Source organism: Podarcis melisellensis (assembly GCF_964234715.1).
Source record: "Podarcis melisellensis genome assembly, chromosome: 1".
NCBI lineage: Eukaryota > Metazoa > Chordata > Lepidosauria > Squamata > Lacertidae > Podarcis > Podarcis melisellensis.
In genome coordinates, this window is record NC_138528.1 from 73,648,183 (window position 1) to 73,671,629 (window position 23,447).

The window sequence follows — 23,447 nt, forward strand, 5'->3', positions numbered from 1 at the left end:
AGTTTTTCCATATGTAAACACATGCTACTATAAACCAGCTAGTATCTAAACCGGGGTGGGGAACCCGTGGCCCTCCTGATACTGCTGAACCACAACTCCCATCATCCCTGGGTGGCAATGATGGAAGTTCAACAACATCTGAAGGGCCACAGCCACCACTCTTAAGAAATCACCGACTTCCTCTCAGTCAAAGGTCATCTGCTTTAATGCATGCCACTCATTCCATAGCCCCAATACTCACATCCTTAATATGCATTGATGGTATTGCCACTAATGTACATAACACCACAATCCCTCTCTACCTCCCACTGCTCCATGCCCCCTTTTTATCCCTTGCCTGTGTTATCCTCCTTACCTTCTTTCAGGCCTCGATACACCTGGAATATCCTTCCTTCTCTGTCCTTCCATCCTTCTCCCTCTCCTCCTTTCAATCCCTTCTCAAAGTCTGTCTTTACCATAAATGTTTCCTGGACCAGTGCACTCTACTTTGCACTGTACATGACTAGTTAATCCCCAAGTACCCCATCAGCACCACCATCACAGTTTCCTTACCTAACTCTGGATTTATTCCTCTTCTTTCTTCATTCCATGCCACTCCAAACATGAACTGTGGCACTATACCCTGTTGAGGGCATAGCCAGTTGGTACCAGAAGAGTGGCTTTGGACATTCTAAATTAGGGTAAGGAACCTGTGGTCCTACAGATGTTGCTGACTTCCGGCCGTGCCGTGCCAGCTGGAGCTGATGACAGCTGAGTCCAACAACAGCTGAGGGGCCACAGGGTCCCCATGCTTTAAATAAGTGCAACCAGTTGGATGCACATTTCTGCATTCAGTTGGCAGAACCTCCCTGCCATATTCCAAGGAGATGTTCACATTTCATCACAAGGGAAAGAGAAGTTCAGCCAGCCAAATACGAAAGTCACTGCACATCTAGTTGAATCCACCTTCAAGTTTTAACATGATTATTTAGAACAAGCAGTATTTTCAATATCTGGAAGTGCACACTTACGGTGGTACAACTCTGGGCTTCTTCTCTAAATAGAGCAATCCAGGAAGAAAAGAGAAAGCAAGGAAAGGAAAGATGGAGAAAGACAATATTAGAACAACAATATATCCTAGTCAGGTCTGCTAAAGTAAAAGAATCAAAAGGGATGTCCATTCTCATGGAATCATCCCAAGGGCACTTGAATCATATCTTTGACACTTCATAGAGACACACTCCTTGGCAGACCAGTTTTACTTGGAAGTAAAACAGTATAGAAAAACAAAACAAGAGCTTGCATGAAAGCTCCAACATAGCATCAGGAAGTCTGCAACTTCCTTCTCCGTATTGAGTGCTGATTCTCGAAACTTGAATGTCTTTTATGACCACATGCTATGTATGAATTCAAAGAATTCTGTCATACAATGCTCTTTCTGCGCCACCTTTGTCACTTTTGCAGTGAGATTTCAGCAATAAAAAGCTCAGAGCCTATTTGGTCAGTGTATCATGAACGCAGACTTATTTGAGGAACTCCAAACATTCGGATTCTGAATTTACAAGGCAAATAATATGAAGAATCAAGTTTAAAATGTCGCCCCCTCAGCTGAAGCAGGGCTATTTGTTTTTACAGCAATAATGTTTAGGCAAAATCTCACCGCAAGGTTTTAAAGTATCAGCCTTAAATGGAGATATTGTAAATTTATGCTTTGGAAAGTGATAAGGCTGGAAAAGAATCGCGTGGGATTTTCCTAAGCCAGTAAAGGTAAAAACATTGGGAATCGCTGATTATTTCAGCACTGGAACTATCCAAATCTTCTTCTTAACCCATCCTTTAGTTCCTGCCAACCTAGCAGTTCGAAAGCACAACAAAGTGCAAGTAGATAAATAGGTACTGCCGTGGCGGGAAGGTAAATGGCATTTCTGTGCACTGCTCTGGTTCGCCAGAAATGGCTTAGTCATGCTGGCCACATGACCCAAAAGCTGTACACCGGCTCCCTCAGCCAGTAAAGTGAGATGAGCACCACAACCCCAGAGTCGTCCGCAACTGGACCTAACGGTCAGGGGTCCTTTTACCTTTACTGCTACATAAAATGTGAATAGGAGGATGTTCTCAGTGAAGTTGATATATGAGAAGTGTAATTTTTTAAGAGGCCTTTATATTTCTCATGTGGTAAGCAGTGAGCTTTTTGATCTGAAATAGCTTTTTTTAAAACCTAGGGAACAGAATACAAATCACACCAAACAATATTTCATGGATGTTATTCAGAGACCCACTAAGTTCTGTTTGCCTCAACTCCCTTACATCAGGAGTGGGGAACTTGTGACCTTCCAGATCTTGCTAGACTATTACTTCCATCATTCCTGACCACTACCCAGGCTGACTGCAGCTAATAGGAACTGGGATCCAAAAACATCTGGAGGGCCAATGGTTCCTCATTCCTTCCTTGTGCAAAAGGATGATTACCATATATATTCCTATTTCACCATATCAGAACAGATTACAAGAATGTCACCATATTTTTATATTATTTTATTTTAACCCCCCCCCCTTCATATCATTTTTATTGTTCATCTGTTCCTCACAACTGGCTTTGAAATACATGTGCCATTGGCTAATATAACCAGCCCATGTGATATCCAACTAAGCCAAACTCAGAGAAGATCTACTGAAATCAATGGACTTTAGTTTCTGATGTCCATTCTTCCCTGAGTATGGCTAAAGTGGAATATCACCCCATAGGTCTGGGCATCTGTTGATTATACAGGAATAATTCCATGAACATGTAGTTTAAAAAAGGTTAGTTTTCTGATCCTGGAATAAAAAGTAACATTTCTGTACTTTCAGGATAAGGGTAAAACAAAAAACAAAAAGTCTATTCTACTTTCCTTCTTTTTTTAATTAACAGAAAACATGTGACAAAACAAGATGTAGTGTGTGCACAGAGACTAGTCTCAAGGTTACTGTTGTATCTTCAAGATAGTATTTCTTCTTCTTCTTTAAGGAACTGGATAAAACAAACAAACAAACCCAATCATCATGGCAAAACCCTTTCTTCAATTGCCCCTTACTTTATCTGAGGTTCTGATTGTTCTGGTTCTTACAAACAAGAGATACAAGGCATAAATCCCTAAAATGATCCTGCCAAAAGAAAGAGTCCTTCAGTGCTTGCTTGAAAATAAAGAGAAAGAAAGCTGGAAAGTAAGCATGAGATTTTAAAAGGGGAGAGGGAATTGAAGTAATCTCATGTAAAAAACAGTTTACACTCTCCCTTCAGAGTCTGAAATCTAGAAAGGATCAAAGCACATCAGTAAGGAATGTTGTTGTTCTGTCCCAAGGTCCTTTTTGGTCTCTAAAACCTCAAATCACTATGAGAAGACCCCATTAATGGCCTGAATGGGGGCCAAACTGTGGGGGATTTCATCCCAAAGTAAATCCCTTCAGAAGAGGAATTTTTTCTAAGGATCACAGCAGGAGAGGAAAGGATTAAATTCCCCTCCTCATCTACTGCCTCCAGATGCTATTGATTTTTATATATATATATTTTAGAAGCCTGCACAGTATATGCAAAGGGATCCCTCTAAAGACATGTCTTGCAGTTGTTTGGACTTAAATCAATGCTATTTTACTTCTGTTGGGAATGACAACAGATTGGGGAAAGAGGAGGGGTTGCTGACGGCTTAAGACTTTTATCTCTTAGCAGTACAGAGGCATGAAAGGTTGTACATTTGCAACTGTGATGATTTGGCCCAGTTCCTGGTTTTACAGTGGGTGAGGATTAGAAGCAGAAAGGCGGGGAAAAGGTGTTAGAAAAGACAGTGTGCGATCTCCAAATGTCACCAAAATACCATCACAATATTCTCCTTCGGCTCCAGCTGCAGATGAAAGGCAAAGGAAAGAAAGGAACTGGGTCAACATGCTCCAATTTTCCTCCTCCTATTTTTCACAACACCCTTATTTGTCTCTCCCCTCTCTACTTTCCAGTTTCTAAAAACCATTTGTTCTTCCTGTGCAGTTGAAAGAAAGAAGAGCAATACATTGTGTCCTATGACTGAAATAGGCGATGGGACTGTCAAAAAATGTCAATTTCTGAGGGCCAGGTCATACATACAAGACATATTTTTCTCCACCCAAGCAGTCCTGTTGGCTTCATGGGTGGACAAATGCCATGTTTACTGTGTAGACTGTAAGGTCCTTGTAGTGGGGAACAGCTTGTTTTTATAATAATGATGATGATGATGACACCTCCATTGTACAGCAAAAACCAGATAATGAAGGTGTCAGGCACACCTCTGTGGGAAGGGAGTTCCACAGGTTAGGGACCACCACAGAGAAGGTCTTCTCCCAGGCCACTGCAACCTCCCAAAATCTGGAGGGTTGTGGAATGAGCAAGAAAGCCCTTCCTTCCAATCTTAACATCCAAGAGGGTCTGTAGGGCAGGAGACAGTATTTCAGATATGTAACCCAGTCAGATGGGTGGCATATAAATTATTATTATTATTATTATTATTATTATTATTATTATTATTATTATTATTATCAACATCATCCTTAGATTTTGTTGAGTATATAACTTCCAGAAATGGATGTGAGTGGCAATCATACAAAGTAACAAGAGGTCTGTGGCTGGCTAATTTGCTGTTTGGGAAAATTTTTAACTTTACTTGATTTTTGAAAATGTATTTCATACTATTATTGTGGTTTTGGTGTTTTATGCGCTCCAATGTTTTCCTGCAAGGGTACTGCAGCCTGTAAGATGGGGTAGAAATGTATTAAATAAACAAACCATGTGCTCAGTAGCTGAAAGAAAAAATATATACAGTTCATATTTACAGATCCTAATGTTTGAATTTGTCAACTTATATGCCAAAGATAGAGATCCTATATGCAAACTGTGCATTAAAGCTATGAAATAGGCTGCAAATCAGTGCTCCTTTTTCTAAAAAAAATGTTTATGGGTACTCTCATTTCCTACTCATATTGAAATACTGCCCCTCAATGAGGCCAAACTTAGATCACAAAATGTTTAGCGGTTTGCTAAACATTTTTTTTTTTTAAGCACTGCTGCAAATGATATCTTAAGTAAGGTGATCAAAAGCTGAACAAACAGAAGGGGGAGGCCAAGGGCAATCTTGGGCTGGGGCAGAATTCAGTCTATGACCAGCCCTGATGACTAATGTCATCCAACAAATGAATGAGTTAGTGGAAACTTCAACAGCCACTAGTAAACCCTCTTGCCTTTTTTCATGATCCTTCTGGCCTTCTAAAACTTCACCATCCCATAATGCATTCATATTAACCTTCTGAAAGTAAGGATGCCTTTCAGAAGCATAATATCCTCTAGTACTAAGGCACAGCAGGTGAAAATCTCTTTCAAAAAACTAGAGTGGCACTCTTCAGTTTGAACATCTAAGGCCCCTTTTCATATTGTAAAGATTTACTAATGAAAACTTTCCATTTTGCATTCAATTCCATGTACATCCCACCTTTCCTCAAAGGCTGTTCAAGGCAATCTAGGTTTTATATCCGCAACAAACCTGTGAGGTAGATTGAATTGAAAGTGCGTCTGCATATCTGGAACCTTCTGTGAAAATCTGCAAAGAAAACTCCTATGCCAGGAATCCTATGCCCATCCTTCCTCACTACATGAAACCTAAGGTTGCAATCCTATGCACACTTTCCCTAGGAGTAAGGGCCGATGAAAACAGTGGGATGGAGTAGACTTCCAGGCAATACTGTATGTTTATTGAACATTTTCACCCTGATCGGTTTGCAGGGAGATTAGACAATGCTGGCTATTTAACCATCATTCCCGTAGAATTTGTTGCCAGGCAGATGAGATGACCTTACGTCAAAGCAAGTGTCATCCCACACTTCTCAGTGCATTGTCCTGTCCCTTTGCTTATAACCATAAATCTGATCTTTTGGAGAAGCGTGTTCATTGCGCAAGACCTTCCAATCAATTACAGTTTTGCAGCCTGAATTTGACTGAATCCCACCAAAAAATAGCAACCGTCTGACAGCACCCTTACTTCCAAGTAAACATGCATCATATTGCGCTGCAAAGCTTCAAACGCTATTCTGCACTGCCCTAGAGGAGAAAAGGAAGACAAACAGTTCCTTAAGTGGAAAGCACATACCTTCTTGGACTTCTGCCGGAGGTGTCAAAGTGGAAGCAAGCAGTGATGGGAAGGAGAGAATAAAGGAAGAAAGAATATGCATGTAAGCACTCTTGAGCTTCATCAGGTGATCAAGGAATGGGTAAAGGGGAATAGAAGAATACTGGTTAAATATAAACATCTAGTGCAGAAGAGGCACTGAGGGAAGCTGTAGGAATGTGGGGAGGGAGGGAAAAACTAGGTTATTGCTGGTATAAGTGTGGAGCATTCAAAAAACAACCCACTAGTCTGTAAGTGACAGTTTGTTAATCTTTTTTATCTTGTTTCTTCTCTTCCAACATCCCATTCAACGACATTATGTACATTCTGTGAACATATCAGAATCAACATACGAATGTGGAGGTCGTGTCGCATACCTGGCTCATGAACTTCATCAGGAGAGAAGTGTCATGGAACAAGATGTAACGGACAGCGAGAGAACGGAAACAAGAGGAACATGTTATTACAAGGTCTTTGGGCGCTTCTATGAGCTTCAAGAGGGGTGGGGGAGGGGACTAGAGGGAAAGAAAATTAATAACATTGAAAAAAATCACATGAAAGCAGCCCACTGGGGAATCAATGAAGGTGAATGGCAAATACCAGATAAAAAGGCACATAGAAAAATGCCACACGTTTTGTCATTCACTTGTCAGCATAGCCCGGGCCAAGAGGAGTTCACCATTATGCTTTACAAAAATGTTTTCTTGGCTGATCCAGAAGAAATGCGAGTATCATCCCATTCATCTGGAGTGTAGCAGTTCTAAAGAGCTTGCATGGGATCATCTCCACAAAACCAGAAATGAGCACACTTATTTCTGTTTCTGGGTAGATAGTCTCATCAGCCCATTTTAGAACCACATGTATGGTCCGAAATTTACATCTGCATGCTTTGTTCATGGCAATTTGCACCATGGTAAGCTTTCATATTTTGAATAGTAAGAAAAAGCTGCAGTCAATTTCAGGGTAGCTATGATCTTCATTGTAACATTTTAGTACCTAGGCGTGCAAGAAAGCAAGGAAGTTCCATGGTTATCTAGCAAAGGTTCGATTTAAATCTATTCTTGTTACAAGAATAAATTTGATCTGTCATGTGGTTAGGTTCTTTGCACATCAGTGGCTTCCATTCCACTCCCAAAGATGGAAACCAACTCTGATTCCATCTGCATCTCTGGGGGGAACAAAGCTATACATGCAGAATTCCAAAACCAAAAAATGGATCTTTGCGACCATGCCCTTTTACAAAGAATCTTCACTCATGAATACAGCAGCTTGTCCACAGTAGCTTTTGTCTACACAAAGTCTTTACAGTTTAATAAACTGAAGCCATTTAAAAGGAACTCTGGTTTCTAGCTCTCTTCACCCGTTACAATGAAAATGTGTTGAGGGAGGAGCACTTTCAGCATGATTTGTGAAATGGCCAATAGGTTGGATCCAGACTTAGATTAAATCAGTGGGACTTAAGTTAGCTATGTGTTGTATTGAAGGAAAGACAGTGGGTGGGATCCTGATCCCCCCTCTACCTGTGCTCATCATAATGCGTGAAGAGGGCTCAGATCTTCCCTGATTCTGCCTAGTTCCCCCACTAGCTGCCCATTTAAGAAACCCCTATGTCTTTTCTGCCTTTTCTATTTCAAGGGCCTGCAAATGTTTTCTTTCTCCCAGATACTTACAAGTGAAGGATGGGAAAATGCATTATTTTCGATCAAGAAGGTTGCAGGAAAAGAAATTAAAATCAAGCAAGTGTTAAGAGTTATTGAAACTGTTATCTCCTGTTTCCTTGCTCCACCTTTGAATTCCTGTACACATCACCCTTTCAGATAATCAGTGGAATTCAGAAGTCATGTCACATACCTGGTTCATGGACTTTGTGAGGTGGGGCGTGCCATTAGAGAAAAAGGAAGACAAGACAAGTAATAAATACAGGGTGACTGCAACCTTTGACTCTTGCAAGTCAAGGTTGAAATAAGTAATTGATTAAAGGGGATTAAAGAGGAACACAAATTAATGACCTGTTTAAATTAAAAAAGGAGACAAACATGAATGGGAAAAGAAGGAAAAGAGGTGGAGAGACAGGCAAATAAACATGGGGTCTCTTGTATAATATTAGACAGTGCAGTCCTGTACATGCTTACTCAGAAGTAAGCCCCATTGAGTTCAATTGAGCTTACTCCCAGGTAGGTAGGTAGGTAGGGATAGGATTGCAGTCTAAGTTGATTTACAAATGTGAATAGAAACCCTTGGAATCTATTTGTACTTTTCTTAAATACATAGGGATGATAGCCAGCTAGTCATACTCAGAACAGACCGAATGAAATCAATGCACTTAAGCCATTGTTTTTAATGGGTCTGCTCTGAACATGGCTTAGTTGGATATCACCCTATAGTGATTTGCACATGTGGAATATGAAATCTGCACATATTGTCTTTATACATGGAATTGAGGATCACTTCACATGTTGCTTTTCTGAGCATGGATCGTATTTCTCCATTTCAGAAAAGTAGCATAGGAAGCAGCACTTCCTAAAAGCTATATATCCTTCTGATATGGACCATGGCTGTTGTGTCTGTGTGTCTGTGTGCATGTGTGAATCTAACCATAGTTATTGTTAGGTGTAAAAACAACACAACTATTTAATATTTATAAAAATGCCTATACTATACTAGCCATTGTACAGTTATAAAAACCAAGCAGATCCCTGCCTGCAGGCTCACAATTTAATAAACATGACATGGTTTTCCAATTATTAAAAAAAAAACCACAAATGCACTATTCATAACGCACTAGGATTCATGTCTGTTGTGAACTTCATCTGTAGAAGAGCAATTATTTTATTTTATTTTGCCAAGTGCTTCAGAAAACAGAAGCCCCCTTAAGAATCAGATAAACTATACCGTTTTTTTAAGGATGTCAGCGATGAATTATTTGTGTCATCTGGACTGGACTTTACATAAGTTCTCACCTTTTTTAGAGAGAGGCAAGCGTGTGGAAGTGCTGGGCAAAGTTGCAGGAGAAGAGGACAAGATAGCCTGCCCCTTTGTACTTTGAAGGGGCTTCAGCAGCTCCTGTGATGATTCTCTCAGCCTCCCACCTCCCCACTTGCCCCCCCAATGACCTCAGACCTGCTTCTAGTTGTCTATGAAGGGTTCCACCAAAGTCCATCAGCTACTGGTGGACAGTGTGAGCAAACTTATATCCTACAGCTTATCCAGGGAATGAAAAGAAAGTAGACTAAAGAGGGCATTTTAATTTCCCCAGTCTTTTGGAACATGTGTAGGGAAAGGCAAAAGGTAGTCCTATAAAAATATGAAGGAAGGCTAGCAATTAGGGGAATGCTTGGATCATAGAGATGGGTACACTAACCAAATACTATATAAAGGTATTTCCCTGGGAATGTCTAAAGTGTTGTGCAGCTAGTAATCCTGTGCTTCACCGTGTTCTTAGCAGAGTCTCAGTTGGCTTATATCCACAAGAGCACCCCAGTCAATGGATAAACCCTAGATCAGCCTTTCTCAACCTGTGGGTCCCCAGATGTTGTTGAACTACAACTCCCATCACTTTTAGGTAGCAAGGCCAGAGCTCAGGGATGATGGGAGTTGTAGTCCAACAACATCTGGGGACCCACAGGTTGAGAACCACTGCCCTTGATCATGGGTAGGCAAACTAAGGCCTGGGGGCCGGATCCGGCCCAATCTCCTTCTAAATCCGGCCCGCGGACAGCCCAGGAATCAGCATGTTTCTACATAAGTTGAATGTGTCCTTTTATTTAAAATTCATCTCTGGGTTATTTGCAGAGTATAGGAATTTTTTCATTCCCCCACCCCAAAAATATAGTCCAGCCCCCCACAAGGTCTGAGGGACTGTGAACCAGCCCCCTGCTGAAAAAGGTTGCTGACCCCTGCTCTAGATCATATATGCTGAGTGTCTGTCCTATATGACAAGGTTTCACTGCACAATAAATATCACCATTTGTTAATGAAAATGAGATAGAGGGAAAGAGAGATTGTCTCCAGGGAAACCAACATAGATATTAAGGTAATGTGTTGCTCTCCTGTTCTCTTCCATCACTTTCAAATTCTTGCACACACTGATATGAGATGGAAAGAGAAGAATTCAGAAGTCAAGTCACATACCTGGTTCATGAACTTCACCAGGTGGGAAGTATCATGGAACAAGATTGAGGCAATAGAAAACAAGAATATTAGAAAAAGGACAACACGATTACAAGAGGCTTAAAGTAATTCAAGACAGTGTTGATAAGTAAGTCAGCTCATTATAGGAAAGCAAATTAATGCAGTTAAGACAGGGATGATGAAATGCACATAGACAAATGCAGCTCATGCAAATGCGGAATAGGAAATGTAAAGAGTTCAGACTGCAAATGATTTGTAAGCCAAGAATCACTTTGTTTATGAAGCTGTTCCTTTCCTTCTGGGGCACATCTACATACTTCAGGAACAAACTCATAGAGACCACCCAGCCCCACAATCAAAGTGTGCCTCGGCCTGTGCCATTCTCTGTCACCACATACTTTGTCCTTGCAGATGGCATGGAGGACTGTAGTGGCATCAATATGGCAAGCAAAATAGGCACAACTGGATTTTCAGTTGGCTCCTTTGTATCCCCAACAAGGAAAGCTACCTGCCTATTCTAGAAACACTACCTATGGTTTGGCTTGCATGCTGCAGCTCCCAGCCAGAAACAGAGATGTCATGTGCATATTTCTCCCTTGAGCCTCGCCAGCAGATAGTAGACGCACTGGATTCATTCACTAATAGCAAGTACTAGGAGGCAATACGGTTTCTCAATTTTATTCCTAATCACATTGTTAGCACCACGTGTGCTTAAGCCCTGAATATGCTTACAGGGCCAAAACAGCACAAAGTTTAGGTTGCTTCTGACCCTTTCAGCCATTTAAACAGGGCAGGACGAAGAAGGCCATGAAGAACCGGTGCTCAAAAACCTGTTGTGGAACTATGTGAGGCAAGCTAGTGCCAGTGCTGCTGTTGTCAACAGGCAGGCACATGTTGGGAATATGCATTCACATCTTGCCATGCTTGTCTATTGTATGAATTCTTCAGCATGGGACTGCAGCACAGACTTCTGGGTAATGGGTGGATCAGCCTGAGGCTAGTGCAATGCATTGTCAATTCAGGAAGAAGCAGGAGCGCGGAAACAAATTTACTCTCTATTCCACTAAATCCTGAATTGAATCATGGCTGCAGACATCAAGTCTCAAGAGGGTATTAAAAGCAGATAACCGTTCCTTACTTTTCTTTAAAGAGCCGAACTAAAGCTTTGGAGCTGAATTAAAGGCGTATATGTACTCAAGCAGACAGAACGTATCTTACACAAGTATAGGAAGATATTAAGCAACACAGCAGGGCAAATTCAACAGCGAGTTCTGTAGATTAGGGTAGAACGTTTGTCAATTTCACCACATTTCCCCCCTCATATCTGCACAGAATTGTGGTAAAGTCTTCCTTCATTGAAGGAAGGAAGCTACGCCAGGCAACTAATCTCATGCCAGGCTAATTTGGTCATCTGTATGAGTTCATATTTATGAGTTCAATGTTTGGGCTGCATTTTGCTGAAGGCTCATGTGGGCTTTCATCAAGCAGCTAATCCTAAATCTTGCCTTATTAATACTAATAAATAATACCAACTTTTAAGAGTTGATTTTGACTACGTATTTTCACCCCATAAGCACATATGGAAGCTGTTGTGCTAGAAAGAAAAGCAGATGTGGATTTTGAATTCCAATGCAATGTTTTCCCAATTGTACTCTTCTGCCTTAATTTCTCTGTGAGGGTAGGAGAGAAGCCATTATATTGGAATTAGCAGCAACACACACCAAAGGATGTAGTTGCTTGCTCCAAGGCAGGGCTGTGGAACGGAAGTCTGAGCCACCTACATAATATCCCATTCATTCCAACTACCCAGTCTCTTATGCCATAGGTAATTCAGCTGAAGTCAATAGAAAATCAAGCACCATGCACAGATGGCTTAGGGCGTGTCAGTGGCTGTACATTTTTCGAAGGGTCTATTTAGATATAATCAGTGCCTATAGTCAGTGCCCTTTTGCATTCAATTAGCAAGGACAGTAATATAATTACACCTTCCCTTCCACAGCCTTAAGAAATGCAGTGCTCCAACTTCTATTTAAATGGTCAGAACCGAGATGCCTCAACACGTACCTTCTTCCTGAGCTTCTTCTGGAGGAAGAATAGAAAAAAGAGAAGGAAACAGCAAAAGAAAGAAAAAAAGAGTTAAACAATAAAAATGAAATCAGCCCGCCCAAACTGTGTGAAGAACATGAGGTCGTAGGGGTAAAGTTAAAAATAACAATATTGCAAGTCAAGCAGGGAAAAATGAATCACATACACATTGAATGGACACAACACATTGAGCAGTGATTTGAAATGTTACTTGGATAGTAAGAATATGGGCAGTTTTTGGCTTTCTTTGTTTTTAAAGCATGCATATAGATCAGAGTTAGGTTGAATCCTAAAATCCCATATTTTGTTAGACATAGGTTATTTATATAATATGTCACATTTCAAATCCTCCAATTTGTGGAGAAAATGAACCAAAAATGACTATATTTCTCCAAAGAGGGATGCTATGGCAGAGTCTTATTCTGGAGGGGGAAAAATAGAAGTTTGAAAAAAATGCAACCAATTCTGTTATTTACCATGAACAACAAACAAATAACACTTCTTTTAGTGTATAGGGGATTCAAAACTGAGTTGTCATGAACTCAGTTTCATCGACTCCCCCACCCACCCACATTGATGCCATGGAATCAAGCCTTTGGAGTTAATATTGTCTTTTATCTTGTTCTTTTTCTTCTGCCACCCTAGGATTCCTTTGTGCAGACAAACCACTCTTCTGAAAAGGAAGAGAGAGAAATCCCGAGGGCAACACCACACACATACGCACACACATACCTTCTTCTTGTGCTTCCTCTGATAGGAGACATCATGGGAACAAGAGGCAAAGACAAACAAGATAATAACATTAAGATAGCGGCCCAAACCCTTAAAAAACTATTTTTGTGAACTACTGCTGGAGAAATAAGTGGTTAGAAAAAAAAGAGAGAATGTACAAAACAGGAAGCAAACAGAAGAAGACAGTTACAGAACAAAGATGGTCAATTCAGAAACCAGAAAAACATAATTCAGGAGAGGGGGAGCATGCTGTTTAAAGAGAAGAGAAATGCCAAGCGTAGCAATCACACACTGAAATCAATGTGGGGTTTCCCCCTGTCCAACAGAAAGAAAGGAACATAGGAAAAGAAGGAGGAAGGAAAGAAGAAAAGGAAAAGGAAATTCATTTTTCCCAGAAGAAGCTGCCTGTATTAGGTTAGCACCCTTGACTATTTCTTTGTTAGGTTTGACAAGTGGCTGAAGATGGAGTTTGAAAAGGACCTTCATTCACAATAACCCTAAGGAAAGCACTGTTTTTTTCTTTGCTTTTCAATTAGGGTACTGGCTTAAAAGCTGTTGTTTCAATAAGGAAATGAACTTCTCCTCAGCAGCATCGTACTCAGGAGCTAAGAATAATACATTTAGCCTTAAGCCTCCAATTGTGATTTTATGAAGTTTCTGTGTTGGAGTTGGTTGCTCATAGTCTTCCAGTTTTCCATAGTCTCCCCCCCCCCAACACTAGATATGTTAGTATATCCAGAGCCTCAAGGGCTACACTGCTCTGCATTTTAACACCATGGCATTCCTGCTCCAATCCCAGCATTCTCTTCTGGTACAACTAAAAGTGTTAACAACTGAACCAGGCTATCCACAGTATCACATGCATATAGGAAGGAAATGACTGTGGTACATGGGAAAGCAGGCTAGCCCAGAAGGTCTGACTAACACACACAACCCAACCCCATGGGGCAGGCCTCTGTTTCCTGGTGGGAGAAGAAATCCATATTGTAAAGGCATCTCTGCTTGCCCACGGTTTCCCTGATCTATACAACTGGTCCTTGGTATTACTAGATTCCTGCTTTATTCAATCGCTCTACTCTTTTTATGTTTACCGTATTTTTCGCTCTATAAGACTCACTAGACGATAAGACGCACCTAGTTTTTGGAGGAGGAAAACAAGAAAAAAAATATTCTGAATCTCAGAAGCCAGAACAGCAAGAGGGATCACTGCTCAGTGAAAGCAGCAATCCCTCTTGCTGTTCTGGCTTCTGGGATAGCTGCGCAGCCTGCATTCGCTCCATAAGACGCACACACATTTCCCCTTACTTTTTAGGAGGGAAAAAGTGAGTCTTATAGAGCAAAAAATACGGTAAATATTAAGCAGTTTAGAAATGCTTTAAAATAAAACAAATCCTTTATATATCACTGAACAACAACCACAAAATCAATATTCTTCCAGGCTGGTTTCTCTCTCTCCCTTTATAACCCGAGAGCAAAGTTTTATCATCAAATGCCAAGGGATTGTAAGGCTGGATCTAAACACATCAAAGAAGCGTTTCAGTTAAATGCGTTATAAACTTTGTGAGAAATCGGGTTGGCAAAAATAGAACAGCACCATCTGGTGTCATAGTGTTAAAAGGCATATGCAACGCATATAAAGTGCTTTTTCTTTGCCAATGTAGCTGAGTCCTAAGTAGCCTGTTTCAAAATATTTGAGGGGTATCCTGGTATGGAGTACAGCAAAACAAAGAAGACTCTTGCACTAGAAAAACGTATTAGCACTTCCACATCCAAGTACCTAATAGGCTAGATAATGTGTGGTCTCACTCAACACTTTGATCCTGTAAGCTTTTCTGAAGACCCCGTCACTGCCAAGAGTCTACAGTACAAACAATAAGTTCAGCACTGATGGAACTGTGTGAAAGGGAATCTTCTTCACTCCATCTTCAAAACGTGCCTGTATCAATATACACTACTGTAACTTGTCAAACCTGTAGTCAGCTAAAGATGATGTACATTTCCCAATTTTATATTATCAACCTGCACATTTAACTTATTATGCTGATGACAGTTTGTTTGGGAACTTAAATATTATAATGGGAGTTTCTGCCACCACAAATTCAAATCTAATTATGAGGACCAGAAAGGGAATTCAGCAAGATGCACAACTGAGCAATCATATAATTGCTTGGGTTAAAGGCTAGCTGTGTAATATGCATTTAATCTGGTGGCTGTCAAGATCTCCCCTTTGGCCTTGTGAAATGGCCTCCAGTTTTAATTCTAAAGTCACTGGGCTGGTTATTCACCTAGCATTTCAGATCATCTTTAGCAGACAGTAACAAAGAGATGGGTGAATGACAGGCAGCTAAAGAGCTGAAGATCAAGGGATCATCCAGGAGAGAGAAGGCACATTCCAGGTTTTGGTTACCTTCTTCTTCGTATTCCTCTGCATTTAGATAAAAGAAAGAAAGAAAGAAAACGAGAAAAGCAACAGAATCAACAAAAAAGCATAGCAATTGCAATACATGGACCACAAGGACCGATACAAAAGATAAAAACTCACTGAAAATAAAAACACCCTTTATTTATAAAAAGCTAAAACAAAACAAAATACCCAATTGTTTCCTTTCAAGAATAAGAGATTTCAGCTGAGTTGGAATGAGTAAATTGTATTGTTCTAATAGATGTAGCATGCCCCGATGTAAAAATTTGATTGAGATTCCATTGCACTTCTGCAAATGAATGCACTTCTCTTATAGATGGAATGGTAGCTTCAGAAACCACTAATTTAATACCAACAAGTAAAAGCTGGGTTGTATTTCAATCTGAGAGTGAATTACAGCTGTAATTTTCTGATTCTGTTTATATTGGATAGCTATGGTATTGGTCAATAAGCCTCAATAGATAGTAAAACAACAATGTAATTTCCTCCATTAAATGTTCCTGCTTCATTAATGTGTAACTAGGCTGCTAAAATCAGTGAAAGGTTTTGAATCAAGATATTTAGTGTTACTGTTGCAACAATCTGGATTTATTTTACTGAACATATTTCATATCCAATGCACACTTCCAATATGGAATATACTATTCAGCAGCCCTGCTCACGTTTGGTAGTGGAATGAGTAAGCAATGCACAAAATGCTGCCTTTTGCTCTTGGAGAAATTCCACAAGACACAGCCACAATGTGGAGGCTGCTCGCAAAATTACCTCCGCCTTGGAAGTGCTCCATGCAGTGGCCAGTATTTCTTGCACTGGCTCACCTTGTAGATCAGCCCCTACGAAATATTCACAGTGGCATCTTTCAGCAGTCTCAGGCACTAGAAACCTCATGGTGGGAGCCAGGCAATCTTGTACAGCAAGCTGGCACCATCCTGCTAAGTGGCTGCCGTGTCAACCCACTTTAAAGAGGTCTCCACCGGTGGTCATATACCATGCTGCTGCTGTGAAAGACATCCTCGGGGAAGATCAAACCAGCTTCTCAATGCAATTTAGGAAAGAACTAGACATAATGGCAGCCCAGCCCATGTATGATAATACAGGTCATGCCAAGATCCTACAAAGTGGGGAGTGGGATAATTTAAAGTGCCACATGTATGGGAGGAAAAAATGATGACTCCTCTTCTCACTCCATGCCCCCAACAACTGCTTCTATTCAGCTAATTTTTCTCCTGGCAGGGTTGTTTCTGATCTTGGAGTGTCACCATCTCAGCAGGGGAGATTGGAGAAGCCGTTTTTCAGACAAAAACAAGGACAGGTCAAACACTCTCCTCTTGACCACAGATGCTGTGCTTAAATCGTTCCCAGAAGATGCTGCCTCAAAAGGCTGAACTATTTATCTGCAGCTATGTGATCTTCAGTTCCATTCCAGCTTTACAGTTTTGTGAGTCAGCTTCTCTTAAATGGCATCAGCTTGAGGAAAGACTGTTAAAAAAGAGAGTCGTCTGTCTTCAGTCCAAAACGAAGATATGCTTCATAGACATGACCAAACACCCTGCGCAGAAAATTTGCTTACACATGTGACTGCAAGACAACAAAAGTCTGCACTGATAGTACGATGCTTTCTGACAGGGAACATATGCTAAGAGCGTGAACAAATACAGAGAACAGCAATGAACTACAATGCACAAATTCATATATTTTGAAACAGCTAATATGTTTGGATATGTAATCTTGCACAATGGAAACAGACACGGGATAGAAAGTTACATAGTACTTGTTCCCCAGTCTACAATGGTGTTATCTTAAAAAGGCAAAACTTTTCAAAATGCATAGGTTGGAGACAGTCTGCAAATACAGTCTTTTGTTTAATAAAAATAAAAATTTCATTTTTAGGCCATCCTTGCTAATGACTTTCAAAATTCCACAGGGTAACAAGCAGCAATAAGATAATCTTGAAATGAATAAGCTACAAAAAGAGACATATTTATGGGATCCGTGATTGTCAAATCCGTCACCAACAGATGGCAGCAGCTGCATGACAAGAAAGCAAAAATAGGAGGTGGAGGAGAGAGGATAGATATGATTTGAGTGAACAGGAAATCTAACCGTGTGAAACGGGCATTGACCATGTAAGCAAGGTCAACACTGGTCAGAATTTTATAAAACGAGATACCATGATCCTATGCTCATGGTCAGCCAGAACTCAGAATGCTTGTGTATGATGGATTACAGATGGGAAAGGGGAGGAATTTGGTATAAAGAAATGAATGACTTAAGTTATGAGACCTTCCCAGTATGAAACCATGACAAGAATAATAGAAACAGATACCCTCTTAGGATTCTGCCTTCTGAATATTTATATATATGCTGAGTACATTTTTTAAAAACTAAGATGCTTAAAAAAACAACACCTAATATGCATTGGAAAGGTATATTTAAAAAATTAGACGCTTTACAATGCTGATATACAATTAAGAAAAGCTTATAAATACTCACCCTCTACTTGCTCCCTGTTACAAAAAAAAGACAGACAGAAAAGGAAACACAGAAGATAAGACCATATTCAAATTAATGAACAGAGCAATCCTATGTGTGTTTACACTGAAGGGACGTCTCACTCTGTTCAATGGACTCACCGTCTGGTGAATATGCACAGTATTGCAGACTAAATTATAGCTATCATGTGATGTACTTGCTGCTTGTAAGTATAATTCATAGATCCTGCCTTATTTGTGCTATCATCTTTCAGCTCCAAGTCATTGTCAGAATAAAAAAAATGGTAGAGCATCACTAGTCTGGCTGGAGGCTGGAGGTTTTATGCATGTGAGCACTGCATCCCTCTCTCTGCTTGTCAAGACACTCCATCATGACTTCAAGACTCCCTTGAAAACTAAATTTAGTAGTAAGCTTTCTCTATGAAGCATTCTAGCTTCAGCTCCACTAAACCATCACCTTATCAGCTTTCTGTGTTTTTACCAATGACAAATCTAAGTCTCCTGGGGATGTACTATAGAACCTTTTTTATGTCATTCTGCATGTTTGGAAGAAGAAGACGATTTTGGATTTGATATCCTGCTTTATCACTCCCCAAAGGAGTCTCAAAGCGGCTCACATTCTCCTTTCCCTTCCTCCCCCACAACAAACACTCTGTGAGGTGAGTGAGGCTGAGAGACTTCAGAGAAGTGTGACTGGCCCAAGGTCACCCAGCAGCTGCATGTGGAGGAGCAGAGACATGAACCTGGTTCACCAGATTACGAGTCCACTGCTCTTAACCACTACACTGGATTAAATTAGTTAAAGTTGTCTGAGGTTGCACTGCTTTGGTTTATCAGTGACTTGTTTTATTAATGAATGCATACTAATGTCATTTAATGCTGCATGTTGCTATATTATATCAGATGGGAAACTGCTCTGCGATCATGGTATGGCTTCACTTGCACATGACACAAACCAAACTACAGCTCAGCATGAATTGGGAAGCATGCTGGCACACAAGGAAAACTTTGTGGCTACTTTGCTCCTTCCCTGCTTGTACTGCTGCCACAAAGCCACAAAAGCAACAAAGTCAAGATTTGATTTAGCGTTATGTCTGAACCAAGGTTTGTGGTTTGCTCTCCACAAACAAACATTGGTTGTTAATAAGAACAAACCTCAGTTACAAATCACAACCCCAGGCTTGGACATAATGCTAAACTAAACCATGGTTTCGCTCCTGATAGCATGGTGGCAGCAGGTGAGCAAAGCAGCAACAATTTGCTCCCTGTGCACCAACATACTTCCTCATTCAAGCTAAACCATAGTTTGAATTAGTGTTGAGTGCAAACCAGGCCTGTGTGGTGCAGAACAACCTGGATTTTTAAAATGCATAATAAATACATAATATGTGCTCTGGTTTCCTCAGTATTTCATCACTAGCCTCCTTATTTTCTTCACCTTAATTCCAAACTATACAGTTAAGAAGTTACATTCTGCCCATGATCTGTGCAAGCAGCAAATAGCACTGCTATTTAGGGTTGTGGATTTGGTCCTAGGTCATATGACTTCATAAATAAATAAATAAATAAATAAATAAATGCAGTAAAATTAGGTGTTGCTTCTCATTGATTTCGGAACAGGTCATTGACTTTGTACCTGTGAGGACCAGTTGTTTCATACTACCAGAAAACCTCCCCCCAAAAAACAACAACAACAACAATGGTAGTATTGATATGCTTCTACTTACACTTCTTCGTTGTCAGACATGTTGGCAGGTTTCTAGACGAAAGAACAAGTGAAGAGCAGAATAAGTATTTGACATATCAGCCATGCACACCTGATTTTTCTATAGATGTAAAAAAAAATCCCATGACACTTGAGATGTGGAGCAATGGCAATTAAATGAGTTGAAGAAGGGATTATTGTAGCAATACACTTCATAAACCCTACAGTAAAATTAATCATCAAATGGGAGGCTAGCCTGTCACTTGTCTGAGCTGAACCTTATAAACTATAGTAATTCATACACTTAACTCCAAGTTGAAATAACTAGATGGAACACAATCAGGTTGACATATACATATACATCACACAGTAAGGGCCTGATTGTGTTCCATCTAGTGCTCATAATAATGTGAGTGCAATTTGGAGGGCTTGAACACCACAGTGTTTGACATCTTATTTCAACTTGGAGTTAAGTGAGAAACATTCCCCCGAGATCAGAAATGGAAAGTCGCTGGCCCATGGGCTGGATCTAGTCTGCAATCTAGCCTATTACACCCCACCCCACCCACTGCCGCCACAGCTAATAGGCATAGAAAAAAAGCTCCCACTGGGTTCATATCTCTTTCTCAGCAACCAGCACAGAAATACCACTGGGAGAGGAATGCCGCAATCCTGTCTGGACTACTGTAATGCACTGTTTGTGGGGCTGCTCCCGAAGATGGTGTGGAGACTTCAGCTAGTGCAGAATGCAAGTGCTGGGCCAGTTAAGTGGGGCAGCCCAATGAGGCCATGTGTCACTATTCCTGAAAGAACTGCACTGGTTGCCAGTGAGGTACCAGGCCAAATTCAGGGACAAGAATAAGTCTTAAATACCCCAAAGAGCACCTTCTTGGACCCTACAATTGGCAAATAAGGCCTTGCTGTGGTACTACCACAGGGGTTGCCCAGTTGGCAGTGGCCAGTGATAGTGCTTTTTCAGTGACAGTTTCCCATTTGTGGAATGCCTTCCCTAGTGAGCTATATCCGTCTTCCACTTTGCTGATTTTCAGGGTAAATTTAAAAGCATTCCTGTTTACCCAGTCATGGTGGCTGAAAGACAATATTCCTGGCAGCCCGGCAATCACTGCTCGAGAAAACGTTTTTGCTGGTTCCCCCCCCCCCCCTAGAATGTTTTTAAACAGTTTTAAGATATATTTATCATTTGCTTTGCTATGTTTGCCACCCTGATCTCCTCTGGGAGGAAGGGTGGGATATACCGTATTTTTTGCACCATAACACTCACTTTTTTCCTCCTAGAAAGTAAGGGGAAATGTCTGTGCGTGTTACGGAGCGAATGCCTGCGGGTGGCGGGGGGGATCTGCTACAGTCGTGAGCAGAGGATCCATGGTTCCCCTTCCTTCCCTCCTCCGTGGTTACAAAGCATGGATCCACATGGATCCTCAGGATTTTTGCATTGGGCTACTCCAAACTCACTGTCAGATCACATGTCTGTGGCCACAGCATGAACCACAAAAATCATATATCCACTATTTTGTTTAGAATTTTTTTTTCTTGTTTTCCTCCTCTAAAAACTATGTGCGTGTTATGGTCTGGTGCGTGTTATAGGGCGAAAAATATGGTAAATTGAATGAATAAAATAAAATGCAGGCTCTGTGTGTGAGTGCATGTGCACACACAAAAACACACACCATTTGCTGCCGTTACAGGGCTTCTATTCATTCCAAAGACAACTACGACGAGATCAGCTGCAGGCTCATTTGTTAAAGGGTGGATGGAAAAGTGCCAGAATTAACAAGGTTATTTGGGTAACGTTATCTGGCTAGCTCTTGTATTTACTACAGCCAGCTACCACTGGGTAAGCTCCGGAAAAACCTGGGATCATGAGGGATTTGGGTTCCCACTTTCCCAGCATAGCAAATGGTGCTCAAGGCAGCAGAGATGCTACCACTGTTTTGCCCAAGCAGCTAAGTGCCTGGTCAACCTGGCCTTGCGTTTGCTGCTTACGCTGCACAATGCGGCAGGAGAAGCCTCAGAGGAGAACTGAAAGCACAGCAACAACTTTTTGGGTGACGGTTAGCAGCGCCTTTGCAGAACTATTTTTAAAGGGTTAGAAAACCTCGGAGAGGTCAGGGGCGATGAGCTCTGCAAGGGGGGTTTCGTCCAACATCCAGCAAAATTCATGATGGACAGAGCTTTAATTAGAAAACAGAGGCTCCTCCCCAGGAAACCCAAGCCCCGACTTGAGTTCATTACTCAGCTGATATATGAGAGGAGTCTTGAAGGAGCAGGCAGATGGATGTGCGTCCTAAAGGAACATCTGCGGCTCACAAGGTTTCTATTTCAGAAGGGTCTAATAATCCTGGAGGCAAGAGTCCTGCCATATAAGGGGTCCTGCCCAGCTCCCAGTGACAACACTTAATGATACAACGTAAACACTTCGAAGGGTGTGCACTTAACACTGCCCCAAACCCCACCCGCTCCGCTGCGTCGTGAGGTTTTGAGCGTTCCAGTGATAAACCCCTAACAACAGGCAGAAAATATTTTGTTTTTGAGGATGGCGTGGTACAGGCTCTCCATAGCAAAGAGGAAAACACAGAAGAGTCACCAAAGTCCCCTTCCAATCTGACTTCCCAAAATAGTTTTGGTCAGTGCTATTTTTCTAGAAAAAGAGGTGCTGGAACTCACCATGAACACCTCCTTCATTCTCTTAGAATGCCAATGGCGCCCACCTGAGAGGTGTTGGGACGGCTTTTGCCCAACACGCCTATTTTAACGTTTCTTCTGAGCTTAGAAATAAAGATGCACAAGCACAGACAATTTTTTAAAAAATGATTTATTTGCTAATGCAATTCCAAAGAAGCGGGGGCCATTTTAGGTGCATCATGAATCTGTAGGATGGTTGCTGCTAATGGTAAAAATTGGCCAAGAACTCCCCCCACCCTGCCCTGCCAGTGGGACCTTGACTGACAAGTCATCCATTGGACCAACAACTGCAAAAATGTCTGTGAGCATGCTATAAAAAAATGATAGCAGCCTTCCCCATCATGGAGCCCTCTAGATGTTTTGGACTACAAATCCAATCAACCCCAGCCAGCATGCCCAATGGTCAAGGATAGTGGGATCAGTAATCCAGCAACATCTGGAGGGCACCAGGTTGGGAAAGACTGACTTCAAGGCTAATTTATAATTATGCCAGTCAATCACAGAATACATTTTAATAGGAAATACATGGTCGTCTTTACACATCTTTTAAAGAAGTGTAAGCTTTTAAGTAAAAAAAGTAAGGTTCTGAAAATGGGTTCATTCCGCTGCTCTTTCATATATATATATTCTTCTGCTGCTGACACTTTGAGAAAAGGTCCCCACTGACTAGGGATTTCATAATGGTCATGAGAGTCTTGTGGGTAGACTGCCAGTAACTAATGGGTCCTGGGAATGTGGCAAAAGAAGATATTTCATTTCCAGGGTAGGAGTTGAAAATAATAGGAGCTTCTAGGCAGTGACAGAATGGGTCCTTATGACTCACCGAGTCAAAGTTTGCGTACCGGACTTGATAAGTGATTTGCTCCCTGGACAGATTTTTAGCCAGATAGGGATGTAACTTTCAGAAAATCTCAATGATTGCATACATTATTATGTTTGTAATAAAGGCATATTCCTAAAATAACCAGCACTGAAACAGATACATGCAGCAATGCCTATAACTGATCATTATGTATTAATAAACTATGCTGAAGAAC

General features: G+C 41.0%; 1 protein-coding gene and 1 long non-coding RNA gene across 18 annotated transcripts in view; both read right to left on the reverse strand.

Moving 5' to 3' along the window:
- The window catches only part of TNNT3 (troponin T3, fast skeletal type), a 42,374-nt gene that overhangs the window by 11,342 nt on the left and 7,585 nt on the right, over positions 1–23,447 (reverse strand). For 2 of the 17 annotated variants that reach the window (XM_081904422.1, XM_081904430.1), the window contains exons 2-9: positions 19,730–19,761; positions 18,004–18,017; positions 15,496–15,513; positions 13,089–13,106; positions 12,336–12,353; positions 6,518–6,529; positions 6,123–6,134; positions 1,011–1,035 (exon numbers count right to left, since the gene is read on the reverse strand). In XM_081904422.1, coding sequence (XP_081760548.1) covers positions 1,011–1,035; positions 6,123–6,134; positions 6,518–6,529; positions 12,336–12,353; positions 13,089–13,106; positions 15,496–15,513; positions 18,004–18,017; positions 19,730–19,749 — 137 coding nt within the window. In that variant the 5' untranslated portion in view covers positions 19,750–19,761. Of the gene's footprint in view, positions 1–1,010; positions 1,036–3,830; positions 3,916–6,122; positions 6,241–6,517; positions 6,530–12,335; positions 12,354–13,088; positions 13,107–15,495; positions 15,514–18,003; positions 18,018–19,729; positions 19,762–23,447 lie in introns of those variants that run through there. The other 15 variants (XM_081904433.1, XM_081904434.1, XM_081904432.1 and 12 more) reach the window with 15 other exon arrangements.
- On the reverse strand, positions 8,005–12,329 carry LOC309366264. Its single transcript, XR_014166623.1, has 2 exons — positions 8,826–12,329; positions 8,005–8,790 (listed from the first exon to the last, which is right to left on the reverse strand). It is a non-coding gene; the product is annotated as an uncharacterized lncRNA (long non-coding RNA).